This window comes from Oncorhynchus gorbuscha, linkage group LG24 (assembly GCF_021184085.1).
Source record: "Oncorhynchus gorbuscha isolate QuinsamMale2020 ecotype Even-year linkage group LG24, OgorEven_v1.0, whole genome shotgun sequence".
In the NCBI taxonomy this organism is placed as follows: domain Eukaryota; kingdom Metazoa; phylum Chordata; class Actinopteri; order Salmoniformes; family Salmonidae; genus Oncorhynchus; species Oncorhynchus gorbuscha.
Window position 1 is genome coordinate 29,318,224 of NC_060196.1, and position 19,614 is coordinate 29,337,837.

The window sequence follows — 19,614 nt, forward strand, 5'->3', positions numbered from 1 at the left end:
TAACTAGAACCAAAAAGGTTTTTACCTGGAACCAAAATTGGTTCTCCTATGGAGACATCCGAAGAACCCTTTTGGAACTCTTTTTTTTCTAAGTGTATACACACGTGTGTGTACACGTGCGTTCATCAGGGTGTGTGCGTGCCGACCTACACTAGGGCATCACAGGCTGCACCACTGTGTAATTAGCGACAGAGAGACATTTGATGAAGCTCATAACGCGCCGGATAGGTCACGCACGGCTCCACTACCCCACCAGCTCCACTCACACTGGGGGAAAGTAAGGTCATTATGGATGCCATCATCATTATCATAACCATTTTCAGTAACGGCATTATTAGATGCTATCGGGAGTCGAGATAGGGCCAGCAATCACACAGATAGCATCTGTAATTGCAATTGTCCTTTTTTTAGTTGTGGCAACAGCAGTGGCGGTAGAAGTAACGGGTGAGTCTATGGCATTGTGGCGAACATATCGTTATCAGTCACAAATGTAGCAGCAACAGTAGTGCTAGACACCGTGTTGTTACTATGGCAATAGCAGTCGAAGGAGCATTAAGTGACTTGCGGATTCTGGTACATTTTGCTCTGCGTCACAAAGTGGTCCTGGCTGCCTGCTCCCCCTTCCTCAGGGACCGGTTCCCGCTCAACCCCTCCTCTGAACTGCAGGTGGGTGCCAGTGAAAGCCACCTTGATACACACTCTTTGGGTTATGTTTGATAAATGTCGAGTGTCAGCTTCAGTTGACATACCAGCCCCTGACAGACACGTCTCGTCACAGGCCCTTTCAATGATCTGACTGTTTCAATAAGCATATCTTTGAGCCCGGGAAGTTCTCAGAGAGCTACAGGTTAACCTGGCGATCAGCAGACTTTGATTGAGACGCGCATGATTTCACACCCATTCGATCCGTTGTCACCAACCATGGTCCTAGAGAACTCAGCGGGTTTTTGCTCAATCCCAGCACTAACACCCGATTCGATGAATCAACTAATCATCACAATTTTAGACAAATTGCATCTCGTATTGTAGCGCAGAGCAGGGGCAAAGCCTGCCCGTCCCTATAGCTCTCTACGACCAAGGATTTTAGACAGCCTTCTCATGAGTTATCGTGGCGATCACAGGCTACCTTTGACTGATTGACGACCCACCTCATTGACCCACTTTTACAGCCAGTCGTCTAGACGGTGTGCCTGTGTGTGTGTGTGTGTGTGTGTGTGTGTGTGTGTGTGTGTGTGTGTGTGTGTGTGTGTGTGTGTGTGTGTGTGTGTGTGTGTGTGTGTGTGTGTGTGTGTGTGTGTGTGTGTGTGTGTGTGTGTGTGTGTGTGTGTGTGTGTGTGTGCGCGCTTACCCTATTGATGAGCTCTCCCACCATGCCTGTCCAGGATCCATTCGGTTCAGGCGCTCCGTACAGCCCGTCATCCACCAGCTTGATCCTGAAGGAGAACTTCAACAAGTCCGACAGCTCTCTTAGCATGTCCACACAGAAGCCCTGGTACCGGTCGTTTCCCCGCAGCTCCTGGTAGTTGGACTTATGCATCACATACGGGTTCTCCTGCAATAGAAGGACATCAAAAGGTCCTTCAAGAGCTATAATTCAAAGAAGGCGAAGGCATTTTCCCAAAACATGTTGATTTTAATTAATTAATTTAAAAAGAATTACCCCCCCCCGCGTGTCTTTTGTTATTATATGTAGCACTGACTTTGCTAACAGACACTTGTTAAGGGATGCATTTGCTTACTATGACTGTGACGTGTGGTTGTCTCTCAAAGCTACCTTTAAGATGATTGCACTTAACTAAGTCGCTCTGGATAAGATTGTGTGCTCAGTGACTGAAATGGAAATCTACATGTAATATATATCGTTGAAGTAAACATCCAGCAAACAAACAGCTGCTGAATATTTCTTCCTCATTATTCAAAGAAGGAACAGTGTCCTGAAGGAGCTGACTCTTTACTTGTAATGCGAGCACATACCCACATTTACATATATTGTCATTTCTTGCATAGAGGTCACTGGTTGAAATGATTTGTCATTAAGGGGCTATATGTGACTTATTAGCCATGAATGGCATTAACATCTACAGTACTTAGCACTGACTTGATGAGGTGTATAGAACTGATATTACAAGTTACTGTACAATTAAATGATTAGTGTACCCCTAACTGGCTCCTTTTTTGTTCTTGGTCAATTTTATGTCATTTAAAAGATATATATTTTTTACCTTTATTTAACTCGGCAAGTCAGTTAACAACAAATTCTTATTTACAATGACGGCCTACTGAGGAACAGTGGGTTAACTGGTCTAGGAACAGTGGGTTAACTGGTCTAGGAACTGTGGGTTAACTGGTCTAGGAACAGTGGGTTAACTGGTCTAGGAACTGTGGGTTAACTGGTCTAGGAACAGTGGGTTAACTGGTCTAGGAACAGTGGGTTAACTGGTCTAGGAACTGTGGGTTAACTGGTCTAGGAACAGTGGGTTAACTGGTCTAGGAACTGTGGGTTAACTGGTCTAGGAACAGTGGGTTAACTGGTCTAGGAACTGTGGGTTAACTGGTCTAGGAACAGTGGGTTAACTGCCTTGTTCAGGGTCAGAACGACAGATTCTTACCTCGTCAGCTTCGGGATTCGATGCAGCAACCTTTCAGTTACTGGCCCAACGCTCTAACCACTAGGCTACCTGCCGCCCTCAAATGAATCTTGAACACTTGAGAAATGTGGTTTGACCCAAAATGGCCAACAGAAAATCAACAGTTTCACATCTACCAATGCAAATGTGCGAAACCAATATGTCTTTACCAATATGGTGGTGACGATGAGCGTCTTGTTAGCCAACGTCTCCGACATGTTGATGTCCAGAGATGTCGAGTTCATCGCCAATGTGTTGTTAGAGTACCAGATCCCGATCTATACACAGGGATGACGAAGGAAAGAAAGAGAGGAGAGGGGGATGAAGAGATAGAGAATGAACCCATGATTAATGTGTATGTTTTAGTCAAAATGTATTGTGCTTGTCAAATCAACTACTAAATTGAGCCATTCCCCCCCGACCCCACCATGACCCAGTGACATTTGAACCCATGATCCCTTGACCTCTGTATGACCCCCACGGTGCTTCTCCAGGATTCTCAGGGTGTAGTTTGTCCTCTGGCCTTTGCTGTTGAACTCCACCCTGCCGGTCAACCCATCATACTCCACCTGAGAGAGACAGAGAGACAGAGAGAGCGAGAGCGAGAGCGAGAGCGAGAGTGAGAGAGAGAGAGAGTGAGAGAGAGAGAGAGAGAGAGACAGAGAGAGAGAGAGAGAGACAGAGCGAGAGCGAGAGCGAGAGAGAGAGAGAGAGAGAGAGAGAGAGAGAGAGAGGGAGGGAGGGAGGGAGGGAGGGAGGGAGGGAGGGAGGGAGGGAGGGAGGGAGGGAGGGGGAGGGAGGGAGGGGGAGGGAGGGAGGGAGAGAGAGTGAGAGAGGGAGGGAGGGAGGGAGGGAGGGAGAGAGTGAGAGAGTGAGGGAGGGAGGGAGGGAGGGAGGGAGGGAGGGAGGGAGGGAGGGAGGGAGGGAGGGAGGGAGGGAGGGAGGGAGGGAGGGAGGGAGGGAGGGAGGGGAAGCAAGATAGAGAGAAAAACATACATTTATTATTTCAAGTAGCCAGAGAAAGAGAGAGCGGCAAATAGAGAGAAGAATTATGTGGAACCGAAAGAGAAGAGGAACAGAGGAACAGAGAGAAAGGGAGAGGGAAAGATTCAGCACAGACAAACAGACAGACAATAGCTAGGCTTGACAGTGGCGAGAAAGACAGAGAGATGTATGGCTAAAACAAAAGGCAGGCAAGCAAGACAGAGGGTGTGAAGAGAGATTCAGGATGAATTGCACCCTAAAAGAGAGGAAGAACAAGAGATGCCCAAACGAGGAACAACAAAGCGGGGGAAGGATGGGGGAGAAAGGGGGAGAAGAGTGGAACCACTGCCAAAGAGAGTGTAGGAATGATGGAATGATGCGGAGAGCGAGAAAACATTGTCTGAGACGGAGAGAGATGAGGGGAGAAACAGATGGGGGGAAGATAAGAAGTGGTAGACTCTGATAGGATAGGAGGAAGGAAGGAAGGAAGGAAGGAAGGAAGGAAGGAAGGAAGGAAGGAAGGAAGGAAGGAAGGAAGGAGGAAGGAAGGAAGGGAGGAAGGAAGGGAAGAGGAGAGGATGGAGAGAAAATAGAGAAAATACGCTGCCCAGCAGAGCGCAACAATGACAATAGGAAGAATACCATCAAGACCACAACACACACCAACCACCCTAACAGCAACAACACCCACAAAACAAGAGCAGTGGTATACATGGCAACGACCGAAACTCCCAAAGGCGACAGGAAGGTTATAGGACAGTGCTTCAAGCTCTAATGTACTGCGAAGTGGAGCTGTGCTATTCACTAGTTAGCCTACTGGTATGGTTGGGGTAAATTCCAATCCATTTCAGTCAATTGCTCAATAATTCAGGATTCACTTCATGAATTGAACAATTCAATCACATTTATTTCATGAGCTGAAATGCCATTCATTCCGCAAATGTACTGAATTTACATGGATTTGTCCCACAACCCTTGTCACTTCTGTAGTTCAGGACCAATGGCGGCCATGTCTTAGCTAAGCATGGAATCTATTGGTACCTGACTGTTCTGTACTCAACAACATTACATTGCTGCCTTGGCAGGAGAACAAGTTGGCTAAGGTGGAAAACGCATAAATAGCTAGCCAGGCTAGTTGGGAGAGTGTTCAGTAACAGGTGAATGTACCATGCCATGTTGCATACTTCAACTAAGCGCTGGACCTATTGGGACACAACCTGTCGTAGCTCTTTCCTGCAGTCAAATGACCTCATAGGTGGAATGTTATTCATCATTTTTATGATTTCATAATTAATCGACATAATTTAAAAAAACAGCAGAAGATCCGGTGTTTCTACGTCAAACAGTTTTGTTATATTTCATAAAGTGTAATATTAGGAAGCAAACTCAAAATGTAATACATTTCAATTCTATATCTGACATGGTACAGGTGCCTTCTTTTTTCAAGCCCATAACCATGTGTGTACTTAAGACTATCAAGAGACACTCTATCCTGATTTAGCCTACTGCAGGAAAAGGTTAAACAATGTTACATTGTTTCCTAGGCAAGACAGCAATCAGTTGGCTTATATGCAGGTGGCACAACTGGCTAGTTGGGACACACAGGTGAAATAACGGTTTCTGTAGTCAACAACATTACGAATCAGTTGGCTAATACAAAACGGGATAGTTGGGACAGCATTGGGACAGCATTGGGTAAAGAGAGAGCAGGTGTTAGTACCATGCGCAGGTAGTTCATCAGGCTGGTGCCATGTTGCCAGATCTGAGGAGTGGTGCAGCTGAGCGGCTTCACTCCAATCTCCTGACTCCGGTTGAGCTCACGCACCGCCCCCACCACCACATGCACCGCATCAAACATAAGAGCCGACGACAGCTGTGGAGGGAGAGAGAGAGAGAGAGAGAGAGAGAGAGAGAGAGAGAGAGAGAGAGAGAGAGAGAGAGAGAGAGAGAGAGAGCGAGAGAGAGAGAGAGAGAGAGAGAGAGAGAGAGAGAGAGGGAAGGTGCGAAGGGGATAGGGGGGAGGGAGGGAGGGAGGGAAGCAGAGAGTAAGAGAATAGTTGATACAAATGTGAGAGAGAGTAAGAAAGATGTAGGGAGGGAGGGAAGGAAAGCGAGAGATGGAGAGAAAGATGAGAGAGGCAGGCATGAAGCTCGAGAAAGAAAGACAAAAAGAGTGAGAAACGTTGGGATAGATGTAACGCTACTCAGTCAACAAGGTGGCACTGTGGTCTGTGCCAAAGCTGTGTGATTCAATCAAACCTTAAAGGGATACTTCAGGATTTTGGATACGAGGCCTTTTATCTACTTCCTCAGAGTCAGATTAACTTGTGTATATCATTTTTATGTCTCTGTGTCTAGTATGAAGGAAGTTAGAGGTAGTTTTGCGAGCCAATGCTAACAAGTATTAGCGCAATGACTGAAAGTCTATGGGTATCGACTAGCATGCTAGCAGATACTAATAGGATATCCATAGACTTTCAGTCATTGTGCTAACACTAGTTAGCAGTTGCGATAGGTGTAGGTTAGCAACTTCCTTCAAACTGCACGCAGAGACATAAAAATGGTATCCATGAGCTCACCTGACTAGATAAAGAGCCTCATTGCCATAATGCCGAAGTATCCCTTTAAAAATTAATGACATCTGATCAGGCATCAGTCAACCTGGCAGAGTGAGAATCACGCAGACTGTGAGTGACAGCATGACAATATGTGTACTTCAACTGGCAGTTTGACCGTGTAAAAAGGAATAGTGATAAAGTCTGTCAATCAGAGGGGGCTGTTGGGAGGAGCTATAGGAGAACGTGCTCATTGTAATGGCTGGATTAGAATTCATGGAACGGAGTCAAACATGTGGTTTTAATATGCCATTACAAAGAGCCCGTCCTCCTATAGCTCGTCCCACCAGCCCCCTCCGCTGTGTATGACTTAGAAATGTACGCATAAATGTCTGGCATTGCACGTACGAGTAAGTGTATGAGTGAGAATGTAGAACTGGATGTCATTACACTGTTATAGTATAACATATATAATACTATATCAGTACAAGTTATCACAGTCGAGAGTATACGGGTAACAGCACGTGGATAACTTAGCAGTAGGGAGAACACAAACATACTTAGCTGACCGTATATGAGTAAATGACTGTAGCAGTATACGAGTGACAGCAGTAACAGTATGTGACAGTGTATGAGAAAACTATATGAGTAACAAGTATATGAGTGCTGGTAAATAATTAGTATACGAGTGACAGTAAGACTACACAATATATGAGTGTTTGAAGAAGATATGAGTTACAGTTTATGAAAGAGAGTGAGTATGAGTATGAGTGTTAGTCACAGTAATAGTGTATGAGTACAACCACATACAAGGATTCCGGTTCTCACCGACGGGCCGGGGTAGGGGCTGAGGTCACAGCCCTCCCTCCAGGACAGGTTGAGACTCCTGATGAACTCCAGGTAGAAGGGATGGCTGCTGTTGAGCATGGAGAAACCTACGATGTTGGATTGGTCATCCACCACGTCGTCCAATCGCAGCAGGGGAAAGTCCTGATTGACAAAAGAGGGGAGGGGGGGGGGGGGCTCGGGAGTTAGTTTAATCGCAACAGGAGAAAGTCCTGATTGGCACAAGAAGGTGGGAGGGGCTTGGGAGAGCTAGCTAAACCATACAGGTAGGGGAAAATATTCATGTTTTTCCCCCTCCCCAGTCATGTCAAATAAATTATTGTTCAACAGTGAGCAGTGGAGGCTCCTCAGAGGACGAAGGGGAGGACAATCCTCCTCAGTGAATTTCACAAAACCAAAAATGGTATTACATTGAAAAAGTTATATATTTTTAGATAAAACTACACTAAATATATTCACATGTCACCAAATAATTGATTAAAACACACTGTTTTGCAATGAAGGTCTACAGGATACTCAACAGCACTCTGTAGGGTAGCACCATGGTGTAGCTGGAGGACAGCTAGCTTTCATCCTCCTCTGGGTACATTGACTTCCATACAAAACTGAGGCTCTTGGTGTTACGCCTTGGTCATTGTATCTTGTGTTTTTGTTATATGTTTGGGTAGGCCAGGGTGTGACATGGGTTTATATGTTGTATTTCGTATTGGGGTTTGTATTAATTAGGAGTGTGTATTAGTAGGGGTGTGTCTAGTTAGGCTTGGCTGCCTGAGGCGATTCCTAATTGGAGTCAGCTGATTCTAGTTGTCTCGGATTGGGAACCGTATTTAGGTAGCCTGAGTGCGCGTTGTATTTCGTGGGTGATTGTACCTGTTTTAGTGTTAGTCACCAGATAGGCTGTAATTTGTTTCACTTGTTTGTTGTTTTTGTATTTTCAATTATTTAATGTACCGCTTTATCTTTATTAAAGGTCATGAGTAACCTACACGCTGCATTTCGGTCTGTCTCTCTTCTAACAGCAGACGAAGATCATTACAGAATCACCCACCACGATTCACAGACCGAGCAACGTGTGAACTGGCAGGAGCTAAAGGAGGACGATATGGACGGCAGAAGAAGGGATTATACGACGTGGGAAGAAATCGACAGGTGGGCGTCCGACCCAGTGCGAGTGCAGGAGCCCGCCTGGGATTCCCTACAGCAATGCGAAGAGGGCTATACACGGATGGAATCGAGAAGGAAAGCATTGCTATACAGAGCGAAAACTGAAGGTAACAGGGGAAAGCGCAAAGAGAGAGTGGCTGAGTCAGGAAACAGACCTGAGCCTACTCTCCCTGTTAATCGTGAAGAGCAGTTGCAATGGGAGAGAATGCATCATTTGGAGATTTGGACATGGGAGGAGGAATTAGACGGTCAAGGACCCTGGGAGCAGCCGGGAGAATATCGCCGTCCCAAGGAGGAAATAGAGGCAGCTAAAGCGGAGAGGCGTATGTATGAGGAGGCAGCATGGCGACGCGGTTGGAAACCGGAAAAACAGCCCAAAATAATTATTGGGGGGGAGCTAGAAGGGAGAATAGTTATGCCAGGTAGGAAACCTGCGCATACTCCCTGTGCTCACCGTTGGGCTAGAGAGACCGGGCAGGCACCGTGTTATGCTATGGAGCGCACGGTGTTTCCAGTGCGGGTGCAGAGCCAGCTGCGACTCATACCAGCCCTTCCTATTGGCCGGGCTAGAGTGGGCATCGAGCCAGGTAAGCTTGGGCAGGCTCGGTGCTCAAGAGCTCCAGTGCGCCTGCACGGTCCAGTCTATCCAGAGCCACCTCTACACACCAGTCCTCCGGTAGCAGCTCCCCGCACCAGGCTTCCTGTGCGTGTCCTCGCGCCAGTACCACCAGTTCCAGCACCACGCACCAGGCCTCCTGTGCGCATCGCCTGTTCAGCACAGCCAGTGCTTTTCTCCCCTCCTGCGCTGCCGGAGTCTCCCGCTTGTTTAGCGCAACCAGAGCTGTTCTCTTCTCCTGCGCTATCGGAGTCTCCCGCTTGTTTAGCGCAACCAGAGATGTTCTCCTCTCCTGCGCTGCCGGAGTCTCCTGTCTGTCCAGCGCCACCAGTGCTCCCAGTCGGCCCAGAGCGTCCAGTGCGCCTCGCCTGTTCAGCGCAGCCAGAGCCTTTCTCCTCTCCTGCGCTGCCGGAGTCTCCTGTCTGCCCAGCGCCGCCAGTCGGCCCAGCGTCACCAGTCTGCCAGGATCCGCCAGAAGTGCCAGTCTGCCAGCATCCGCCAGAAGTGCCAGTCTACCAAGATCTTCTAGATCGGCCAGACAACCTTAATCATCCAGGTCCACCAGCCAGCCAGGATTTACCGGAGCCTACTACCTGCCTGAGCTTCCTCTCAGTACTGAGCTTCCTCTCAGTACTAGGCTCCCTCTCTGTACTGGGCTCCCTCTCAGTACCGAGCTCCCTCTCAGTACCGGGCTTCCCCTCAGTACCGGGCTTCCCCTCAGTACCGGGCTTCCCCTCAGTACCGGGCTTCCCCTCAGTACCGGGCTTCCCCTCAGTACCGGGCTGCTTCGGTCCCGGGCTGCCCCTCTGTCCCGGGCTGCCCCTCTGTCCCGGGCTGCCCCGCTATCCCGAGTTGCCCCTCTATCCCGAGTTGCCCCTCTATCCCGAGTTGCCCCTCTGTCCCGAGTTGCCCCTCTGTCCCGAGTTGCCCCTCTGTCCCGAGCTGCCCCTCTGTCCCGAGCTGCCCCTCTGTCCCGAGCTGCCCCTCTGTCCCGAGCTGCCCCTCTGTCCCGAGCTGCCCCTCGGTCCCGAGCTGCCCCTCGGTCCCGAGCTGCCCCTCAGTTATGTGGGGATCAGGGTGAGGACTATTAGGCCATGGTAATATAATAATAATAATAATATATGCCATTTAGCAGACGCTTTTATCCAAAGCGACTTACAGTCATGTGTGCATACATTCTACGTATGGGTGGTCCCGGGGATCGATCCCACTACCCTGGCATTACAAGCGCCTTGCTCTACCAACTGAGCTACAGAAGGACCATGGTCAGTGGAGAAAGTGGATTATCCTAGGACGCGAAGGGGAGGAACTAGGACATTGATGGAGTGGGGTCCACGTCCCGAGCCAGAACCGCCACCATGGACAGACGCCCACCCGGACCCTCCCTATGCTCTTGAGGTGCGTCCCGGAGTCCGCACCTTAAGGGGGGGGGGTTCTGTCACGTCTTGGTCATTGTATCTTGTGTTTTTGTTATATGTTTGGGTAGGCCAGGGTGTGACATGGGTTTATATGTTGTATTTCGTATTGGGGTTTGTATTAATTAGGAATGTGTATTAGTAGGGGTGTGTCTAGTTAAGCTTGGCTGCCTGAGGCGATTCCTAATTGGAGTCAGCTGATTCTAGTTGTCTCGGATTGGGAACCGTATTTAGGTAGCCTGAGTGCGCGTTGTATTTCGTGGGTGATTGTACCTGTTTTAGTGTTAGTCACCAGATAGGCTGTAATTTGTTTCACTTGTTTGTTGTTTTTGTATTTTCAATTATTTAATGTACCGCTTTATCTTTATTAAAGGTCATGAGTAACCTACACGCTGCATTTCGGTCTGTCTCTCTTCTAACAGCAGACGAAGATCATTACACTTGGTTCCTACCCCCTTCCATAATTATGACAACTTCCGGAGGATGTCCTCCAATCAGAGCTCAATCAGAGCTCAATCAGAGCTCTTGCAGCATGAACTGACACCCAATCAAAGGATCAGGGAATGAATCTAGTACTGAAAGCATAAGCTACAGCTATCTAGCACTGCAGTGCATAAAATGTGGTGAGCAGTTTACTCAAAAAGAGAGAAAGACAATAGTTGAACAGTTTTGAACAAATTCATTTCTTCAAAAATGAAGGAGAAGCAAGTGAGAGAGATTGTCATTTTTTCACTTTCAGTTTCACTTAGCTAGCAAATGCAGCTGGCTAGTTTAATTACTCAAACACCCGGCTCAAACAGAGGGATGCTATGTTAGCTAGCTGGCTATGACTATCCCACACAACACTGAAACTTTTCCAAGTCAAGGTAAGCTTTTGGTTTCATTAATATATTGACTAACTGCTTACTGACTGTACAATGTATCGTTACTGCATGATTGTAGCGGGTTTACTAACGCATTAGTTCTATTAGCTATATTGACTAAGATGTTACTTTGGCAAATATGGGGACAACGATGCAGGCTGTGTGTAGCGGTTATGATATGGCTTGGAAAGGTTTTTTCGCCTGGTCACATACAGCTGATATGTTGTTCATTGAAGTCCACAAACAAAGGGAAAATAATGAAATAATATTGAAATACAGCCTATCTGAAATACGGCTCTGGAAAAGTTCCTTGCAGTTGGACAGCGGTAGTAACAGTTTACCACAGCATCTCACAGTAGCTGAATACAGCAAGGAGACCATGGTACAATACAGGGACAGCGTTTTGGTACCGGGAGGACACCAACGGTTCTAGTTCCAGACGGTAGAGTGGCGTGCCATTCAGCTATGAAAATGAAAAGGGTCATGATTTAGAGATTTCTGGTCCCTCTCCATGGTCAGGGAACTGCCGTTTCTCACCTGGGTGTGTGAGGCGTTCGCCCTTGTAAGTACCACAGCAAAAATGCCCTGCACTGTAGACGGGACGGGATACGATGTAGAAAATATGACTCGCTATGTAAGTCACCTCGCACAAGGGCATGCGCCAGGCACAGAAATAATGATGACAAGCGGTGCACTCCCATCATGCATTTCAGATGAGATCTGCCGCGATAGCCGTCCACAGGCCGAGCAGAGAGGGTTGTGGGTAGGGTACGGAGAGGGAGGGGAGGAGAATTTTGATTGGTATGCTCTTACCATTGTGGTGAGTATGTACTTGTAAAACACTGATGTCATCCCCAGTTCTGATGCCTGAGGGGTGGAAAAGGAGAGAGGGTTGAGGGGGGGGGGCATTGTAACAGTGCTGATACACTGAATTGCACTGCACTGTGGGTGATGCAGTAACTTTATCATATGGCACTCAGGTAACAAGTTTGCTAGCTTTTGGCATGTAGAACTTTGACCGTTGAAAGCTAACAGCGCATATCTGCTATTTTTGACAGTTGATTACACGTGCATACACATGGCTTACGTGAACACTACATCTAGCGTTTACATAGCTTACAGTACCGGTGCCACCAGTAGACTACAGAACAGAATAATACATCATTTCAAAGCATACATATATAATGTGCCTTCTGGCCACAATATTGAGTAGGATAAATGGTGCTGTGTGTTTTATACCGCAGCGAATGACATTGAGCTGGGCAAGGCGAACCTTCATAAGGATCTGCTAAAACATGAATAATTCAGATATAGCAGATTCATAAGCAGTGCTTAAGCATTTCTTGAATGTAATAAATGCTCATGTCAACGCCTTCAAGTAGATGAATTATATCATGGTGACATTGCTATGATACAATTATCAACTTGACATAAGCATTTAGGGAATGTGCTGCTTACAAATGTGTTATGTGTGAGTTATACATGTGTTATGAAGTCCTTATGTAGCTCTAGGTAACCTTCAAACAATGTGCTACTTGATTCTTTGAAAGATTTGAAACTGTATTATAAACTGGATAGTTCGAGCCCTGAATGCTGATTGGCTGACATCCGTGGTATGTCAGACCGTATACCACGGGTATGACAAAACAGTTATTTGTACTGCTCTAATTAGATTGTTAACCAGTTTATAATAGCAATAAGGCACCTCGGAGGTTTGTGGTAATTGGCCAGTATACCACGGCTAAGGGCTGTATCCAGGCACGCTGCGTTGCGTCATGTTTGAACAGCCCTTAGCCGTGGTATATTGGCCATACTGTATACCACACCCTCTTGGACCTTATTGCTTAAATATATAATACTAGTATATTCCGTTAAGCAGGACTTATATCCAAAGTGACTTATAGTCATGCGTGCATATATTTTACGTATGGGTGGTCCCGAGAATCAAACCCACGATGCTGGCATTGCAAGTGCCTTGCTCTTTCACCTGAGCTACAGAGGACCACACTGTTGTTAGTTGTCTTTGTGACTGTAGCCTGGTGAGGGCCCTGACCTTTCTGAGGATGAGGTAGGAGATGGAAGCATTGGCGTCGATGATGATAGTAGCCACTTTATCGTCTCTAATCTCCTTTAGCAGGGGGGTGGGGTCCAGGCTTTCGTCCAGCATCCTAACGGACAGTGTTTCCCGGGAGATCAGGAAGCGCCGCACCAGCTCCTCCAATCGCAGCAGGCCTAGGGGGTGGAGGCGGAGCACTTCAGAGGCTTGATGAAACACATACTTTGTGATACCTCAACCAAACATTACAGAGTACTATAGCACTGTATTGCTATTTCAAAAGATATTTCGATTACTGCTACCGAAAAAACATGATATTTTGCTCTATTTCTCTGTCCCCCCCATCACTTTATATTATGCTGTGTAGTAACGTTAAATCTACTTTGGCAACCAGAAGGTAACTGTACATGTCTAGCTGGTGCTGTTAACACATATTTTCACATTCTCTGTTACCAGTATGTTTAATCAGATATTTAGGTGAGGTGTGTAAACAAAGGTATCATTTGAGTTACAAGAAGGATTTCTGAACGTGTTAAATTGTTTCACTTTTTCCTGAAATGAATGAGGAGGACCATCCTCCTCTTCATCCCTGGACAGAAAGTACATGTCCACCTTTACTTCCTACCCCTTTTCATAACATTCAGTGACCAGTGAGTTACTCTATCCAGAAACGAGTCTATCACAAGCCTGACCTTGATAATCTGGGCCTTGAACAGGGAACAGACAAACCAATACAGTGGCAATATAGCTGACTGGAAAATAAAACAAGAAAAACCAAGGGAAGAGGAAAGAATAGAAAACCATTTTGCGAAAGAACATTACACAGAGCGCAGACTAGACCAGCCAAGTGGAAAATAGTGGGCTCCATAAAGAGGGAGGGTGGCGCGGACTGTTAAAAGATGCGTTCGGCACACCCAACCTTGGCCTAGACCTGAGCAGTCGAGTAGAGCAGCAGCTCATAAGTGGGAGGCATAAGCCCCCATGGAGGGGAGCTGGGCTTAATCCACCACCTGGACTGCCTGGGCGGCTGCACTCAGGAGGAATGATGGGAGGGTGATAGAGGGGTTGTATGAATGGCTCCAGGCTACTGGAGTACTCTTGTACAGTTCAGGGTCTTTGTTGGAGTTGTATTATTTGAAGAGAGGAGCATCAGGCCAATGCAAAATGATATGCACTACTGCTCTGCTGAAGCTTCAGGGGCATCGGCTGTACGCTGACAAGTCTAAAGCGTCAAAACATACACACAATATATGAACCTCAACAGATAGCTATGTGTAACAGTATAGCTTCCGTCCCTCTCCTCGCCCCTACCTGGGCTCGAACCAGGGACCCTCTGCACACATCAACAACTGACACCTAACGAAGCATCGTGACCCGTCGCGCCACAAAAGCCACGGCCATTGCTGAGCAAGGGGAACAACTACTTCAAGGTCTCAGAGCGAGTGATGTCACCGACTGAAACGCTATTAGCGCGCACCACCGCTAACTAGCTAGTCATTTCACATCGGTTACATATGTACTACTTGAAGCTACTTGGACTACTTGAACCTGCTAAATAAAGGATTACATGAGCATGGAGGCGGCAGGTAGCCTAGCGGTTGAGAGCGTTGAGCCAGTAACCGAAAGGTCACTGGTTTGAATTCCCGAGCCGACTAGGTGAAAAATCTGTCGATGTGTCCTTAAGTAAGGCTCTTAACCCTAATTGCTCATGTTAGTTGCTCTGGATAAGAGCATCTGCTAAATGACTCAAATGTAAACATGCACCTTGAGGAAAACAGCAACTTAGGGCATCTCATTTGACAACGTATACAATGTATCATTTCTTATACACTCTCCACGCTCACACAGGTGATACTGCAACAATAATCAAGGTCTAGAAGCATGAGACAAATGCAGTATCAAACATCCTGCACTCACACTCGACCTTTGTTCAGATCAAACCGTAACCGTGGAGAGTTGATGTATGGAGGTAAAGGAAGTAGACTGTACACTCTTAGAAATAAGGGTTCCAAAAGGGTTCTTCAGGTGTCCCCCTAGGAGAACCCTTTTTGGTTCCAGGTAGAACCACTTTTGGTTACATGTAGAACCCTTTGTGATTCCATGTAAAATATTCTGTGGAAAGGGTTCTTCATGGAACCAAAAAGGGTTCTTCAAAAGGTTCTCCCATGGGGACAGCCAAAGGACCATTTTAGGTTCAAGATAGCACCATTTTGTTTCCAGATAGAACACTTTTGTGTTCCATGTAGAATCCTTTCCACAAAATGTGTACGTAGGGAAATATTGTAGTACGGAATTCTACAAGTAGGGAACAATAGGAACATGCATGCAGTATCAGACAACCTGAGGCATATACACTCACACTCTGCCTTGGCACATATGAGGCTGGCGGTGGGGTAGCTGAAAGAGTGGAGGATGGCCCCAATAGCTAGGCTCAGGTCCTCGTTGCTGGGGTAGAGACTGACCGAGGCGAAGCGGAGGTATGGGAGTTTGGGCGTCTCCTCCGGGCCCACCTTCACATGAGGGATCTGAGACAGCAGGCAACATAAGTTATAAATGCTCTTTTAGGCAGCATGAATCGATCATGGGAAGTGTGCACAATTGTTTATGTGAGTATGTTATAAATGATGGTCACGTATGATGATAATGGATTATTATTATCGTACTTGTGTATACTATAATATGCACAATTATTATTATCATATCATACACAAAGAGTAAAGGAAGTGAGATGAAGGGGTTGGGTTTAAAGGCCCAGTGCAGTCAAAATGATATTTTCCTATGTTTTGTATCATATTGTACAACAGTCGATGAAACTAACACTGTAAAAAGTGGGAAAACATTTGATCGGGGATATTTCCTGATAGTTGCTGGTTGAAGATACTACAATCTACACAAGACCTTCTAAATCAGCAGGTTTTGCATGGGTGGAGTTGTTTGCATGCCTGGTGCCATCACCAACCAGAATACGTTCATATAGACCCATAACAAAGAGAGTTTAAGACTTCTGCCAATAAGTTAAGACTTCTGCTAGTTTTCAGATGACATATCTCTACCCCTGAGTGGTCACTCAGACCACTCCCAGACAGTCCTAGCAAAAGTCTTGCTTGAGAACTATTACAGCAAGGTAATTATTTGATATTGATATTTTTAAAAAATGGCTGCATTTGGGAGTTTAAGCATTCAAGCTTTTACCCTGGACATTATTATCATGCACTGTCCATCACATTGACATATTCAACCCAATTCAACCCAAACAAAGCAAAAGCTGTTTATATACTGGTATTTCATCCATAGATGGTAAACAGGCTCTATTTGCTTCACATTTGCATTTTCTTCCTATTGCGAGATTTTAAACCCTTGTTTGACTTCATCTGGCTCAGGCCCAGGTCTGAATTGTTTCGCCCCTGGGATGAAATGCTGCTTGGCCCGTACTGAAATTAAATCTAATGTGAAAGTGCCTGAAGAGATTTCCATTGGTAGATGATTGACAGCATCCCATTGCAGATTTATATGACGAGAGATCGTAATCTAACCACGGTTTAAGACTGATTCATTATCATAGCTAGTGAAAGAAGGAGTATTAACCAGGTTAAATCTCTGCATGACCGAAGTGTGACCATGCAGGTTCGAACTGAATGAGCCACAGTTAACTCATTACAGAGTTCACTAAACTACGACCGAGAGAGAGAGGTCAGAGAGGACATTTCCTAGAGTGATGTGGGCTGTGTCCCAACATGAACTGTTTCCACGTCTCCTCTCCCTAACATCAACTGACCTGAAAGGACTTAAAACATATGCCATTTAGCAGAGGCTTTTATCCAAAGCAAACACCATCATTAAGTTTGCTAACAACACGACAGTGGTAGGCCTGATCACCGACAATTATGAGACAGCCAGGACAACAACCTATCCCTCAATGTGATCAAGACAAAGGAGCTGATCATGGACTACAGGAAAAGGTGGGCCGAACAGGACCCCATTAACATCTACGTGGCTGTAGTGGAGCGGGTCGAGAGTTTCAAGTTCCTTGGTGTCCACATCACCAACGAACCATCATGGTTCAAACACACCAAGACAGTCGTGAAGAGGGCACGACAAAACCTTTTCCCCCTCAGGAGAATGAAAAGATTTGGCATGGGTCCCCAGATCCTCAAAAAGTTCTACAGCTGCACCATCGAGAGTATCCTGACCAGTTGCATCACCACCTGGTATGGCAACTGCTCGGCATCTGACCGTAAGGCGCTACAGAGGGTAGTGCGTACGGCCCAGTACATCACTGGGGCCAAGATTCCTGCCATCCAGGGCCTATATACTAGGGGGTGTCAGAGGAAAGCCCATAAAATTGTCAGAGACTCCAGTCACCCAAGTCATAAACTGTTGTCTCTGCTACCGCAAGGCGAGCGGTACCGGAGCACCAAATCTAGGTCCAAAAGGCTCCTTAACAGCTTCTACCCCCAAGTCATAAGACTGTTGAACAATTCATCAAATGGCCACCGGACTATTTACATTGACCCCCCCCCTTCCATTGGTTTTGTAACAGGTGGGCCATAAACAGATAAATAACAGATAAATAACAGCACAGTACAACATTGGTGTGAAGAACGGCATCTCGGGACCCACAACTTGTCGATCTTTGTCACAGATCGGCTATTGCAACATCCGAACACATCAAGTTCCACACCAAGTTCCACACCTTTCAGCTAAAGACAAGAAGAAGCGGCTCCAGTGGGCACGCAATCACAAACATTGCCTGGAACTTGACAGTGAGTTCAGTTTACTAGAGTGTCCTGGTCAGTCCCCAGACCTCAACCCAATAGAGTGTAAGAGTATAACTTTAGACCGTCCCCTCGCCCATACCCGGGGCGCGAACCAGGAACCCTCTGCACACATCAACAACAGTCACCCTCGAAGCATCGTTACCCATCGCTCCACAAAAGCCGTGGCCCATGCAGAGGGGGGAACCACTACTTCAAGGTCTCAGAGCAAGTGACGTCACCGATTGAAACGCTATTTAGCGCGCACCGCTAACTAAGCTAGCCGTTTCACATCCGTTACGAGAGCATAATGGGATGAGATGGAACGGGCTGTTAGCAGCATGAATGTACCACCGTCCAATCTGCAGCAACTGTGTGATGCCATCACGTCAGCATGGACCAACATCCCTGTGTAACGTTTCCGACACCTTGTAGAATACACCCAGAATAATTCAGGCTGTTCTGGAGGCAAAGGGTGGTCTGACCCGGTAATAGATGGGTGTACCTAATAATCTGAGAGTACACTTCCTTAATAAGTAAACCCCTGCAGGGTAGGTATAAAGAAAATGTCCGAAACCTATCCAGTCCTTTCAATGATTGGTAATCATCCAGTAAGCAGACATGTAGTGGAGTAGTGGTTTATGGGAGTTTGGGGATATAGTATGAGTAGCAGTGTGAATGTGGTTTAGAGGAGATAGCTAGCTCACCTCCTTCTCTCCACAGATGTGACTGACAGTTGACCCTGAGGCAGGACTGGAGGCGGGGCCAATCACAGAGACCACCCCCTTTGGCAATATCTGACACACTGAGACAGAGGGGAGATAGAGAGGAGAGACAGACAGCAGCGAGATGAGGGGGGGGGGAGAGAAACGAGGGGACAGACAGACAGACAGACGGACGGACGGACGGACGGGCGGACGGACAGACGGACAGACGGACAGACGGACAGACGGACAGACGGACACGGACAGACAGACAGACAGACAGACACGGACAGACGGGAGGGAATGAGAAAGAGGGGAATTAGTAAGGAGAGAGAATTCACCAGCAAGACGGAGGTCCAGTTCTGGACGAGGTCCAGTTCTGTCTCTGTCTAGTACTTGGATGATATATCAAATTAAGAGTCAATTCTGGACACTTTTGATTAATTGTTGCCATAACGGCAATCTGAATCCACACTCTGTCTATTGGAGATGAGTGTTATTATTCTGTTCAGAAAACCTGCACAGCTCTCCCAGATCCGAGACAGATCAGCAATGTGTGTGTGTGTATCAGTGGAGGCTGTTGAGGGGAGGAAAGGGCACAATAATGGCTGGAACGGAGTAAATGGAATGGCATCAAACCATGTATTTGATACCATTCCACCCATTCCGCTCCAGCCATTACCACGAGCCCGTCCTCCCCAATTAAGGTGCCACCAACCTCCTGTGGTGTGTATGTGTGTGTGAGTGTGTTTGCACGTGAATACTTAACGGTCACTCACTGTTTAAAGAGCAACTGTTAACCCCCACTGCCATATTGCCTCCCTTTGTGATGGTGGGAGTACAAAAGGCTATGACGTGAAAAATAATGATCTCGGACACACACACTTAGCTTCCTCGGTCGATTCGTCCTTCTCCAAGACAATGACTTCTGTCAGCGGTACACTGTGAGTGTGTGAGTGTATGTCGGTGTAACTCATGTGATGAGTAACCTTACCTGGGATCAGAAGACTTGCATTAGCTCCTCTGAGAT

General features: G+C 46.8%; 1 protein-coding gene across 12 annotated transcripts in view; it reads right to left on the reverse strand.

Annotated features, from left to right (window-relative positions):
* LOC124012537 (glutamate receptor ionotropic, kainate 5-like) overlaps positions 1-19,614 on the reverse strand; it is a 151,509-nt gene that overhangs the window by 13,566 nt on the left and 118,329 nt on the right. For 9 of the 12 annotated variants that reach the window (XM_046326277.1, XM_046326281.1, XM_046326275.1 and 6 more), the window contains 9 exons: positions 18,588-18,685; positions 15,486-15,651; positions 13,124-13,302; positions 11,884-11,937; positions 6,977-7,156; positions 5,332-5,484; positions 3,092-3,196; positions 2,798-2,905; positions 1,349-1,552 (listed from right to left, as the gene is read on the reverse strand). In XM_046326277.1, coding sequence (XP_046182233.1) covers positions 1,349-1,552; positions 2,798-2,905; positions 3,092-3,196; positions 5,332-5,484; positions 6,977-7,156; positions 11,884-11,937; positions 13,124-13,302; positions 15,486-15,651; positions 18,588-18,685 — 1,247 coding nt within the window. The remainder of the gene's footprint in view (positions 1-1,348; positions 1,553-2,797; positions 2,906-3,091; positions 3,197-5,331; positions 5,485-6,976; positions 7,157-11,883; positions 11,938-13,123; positions 13,303-15,485; positions 15,652-18,587; positions 18,686-19,614) is intronic. The other 3 variants (XM_046326283.1, XM_046326280.1, XM_046326282.1) reach the window with 2 other exon arrangements.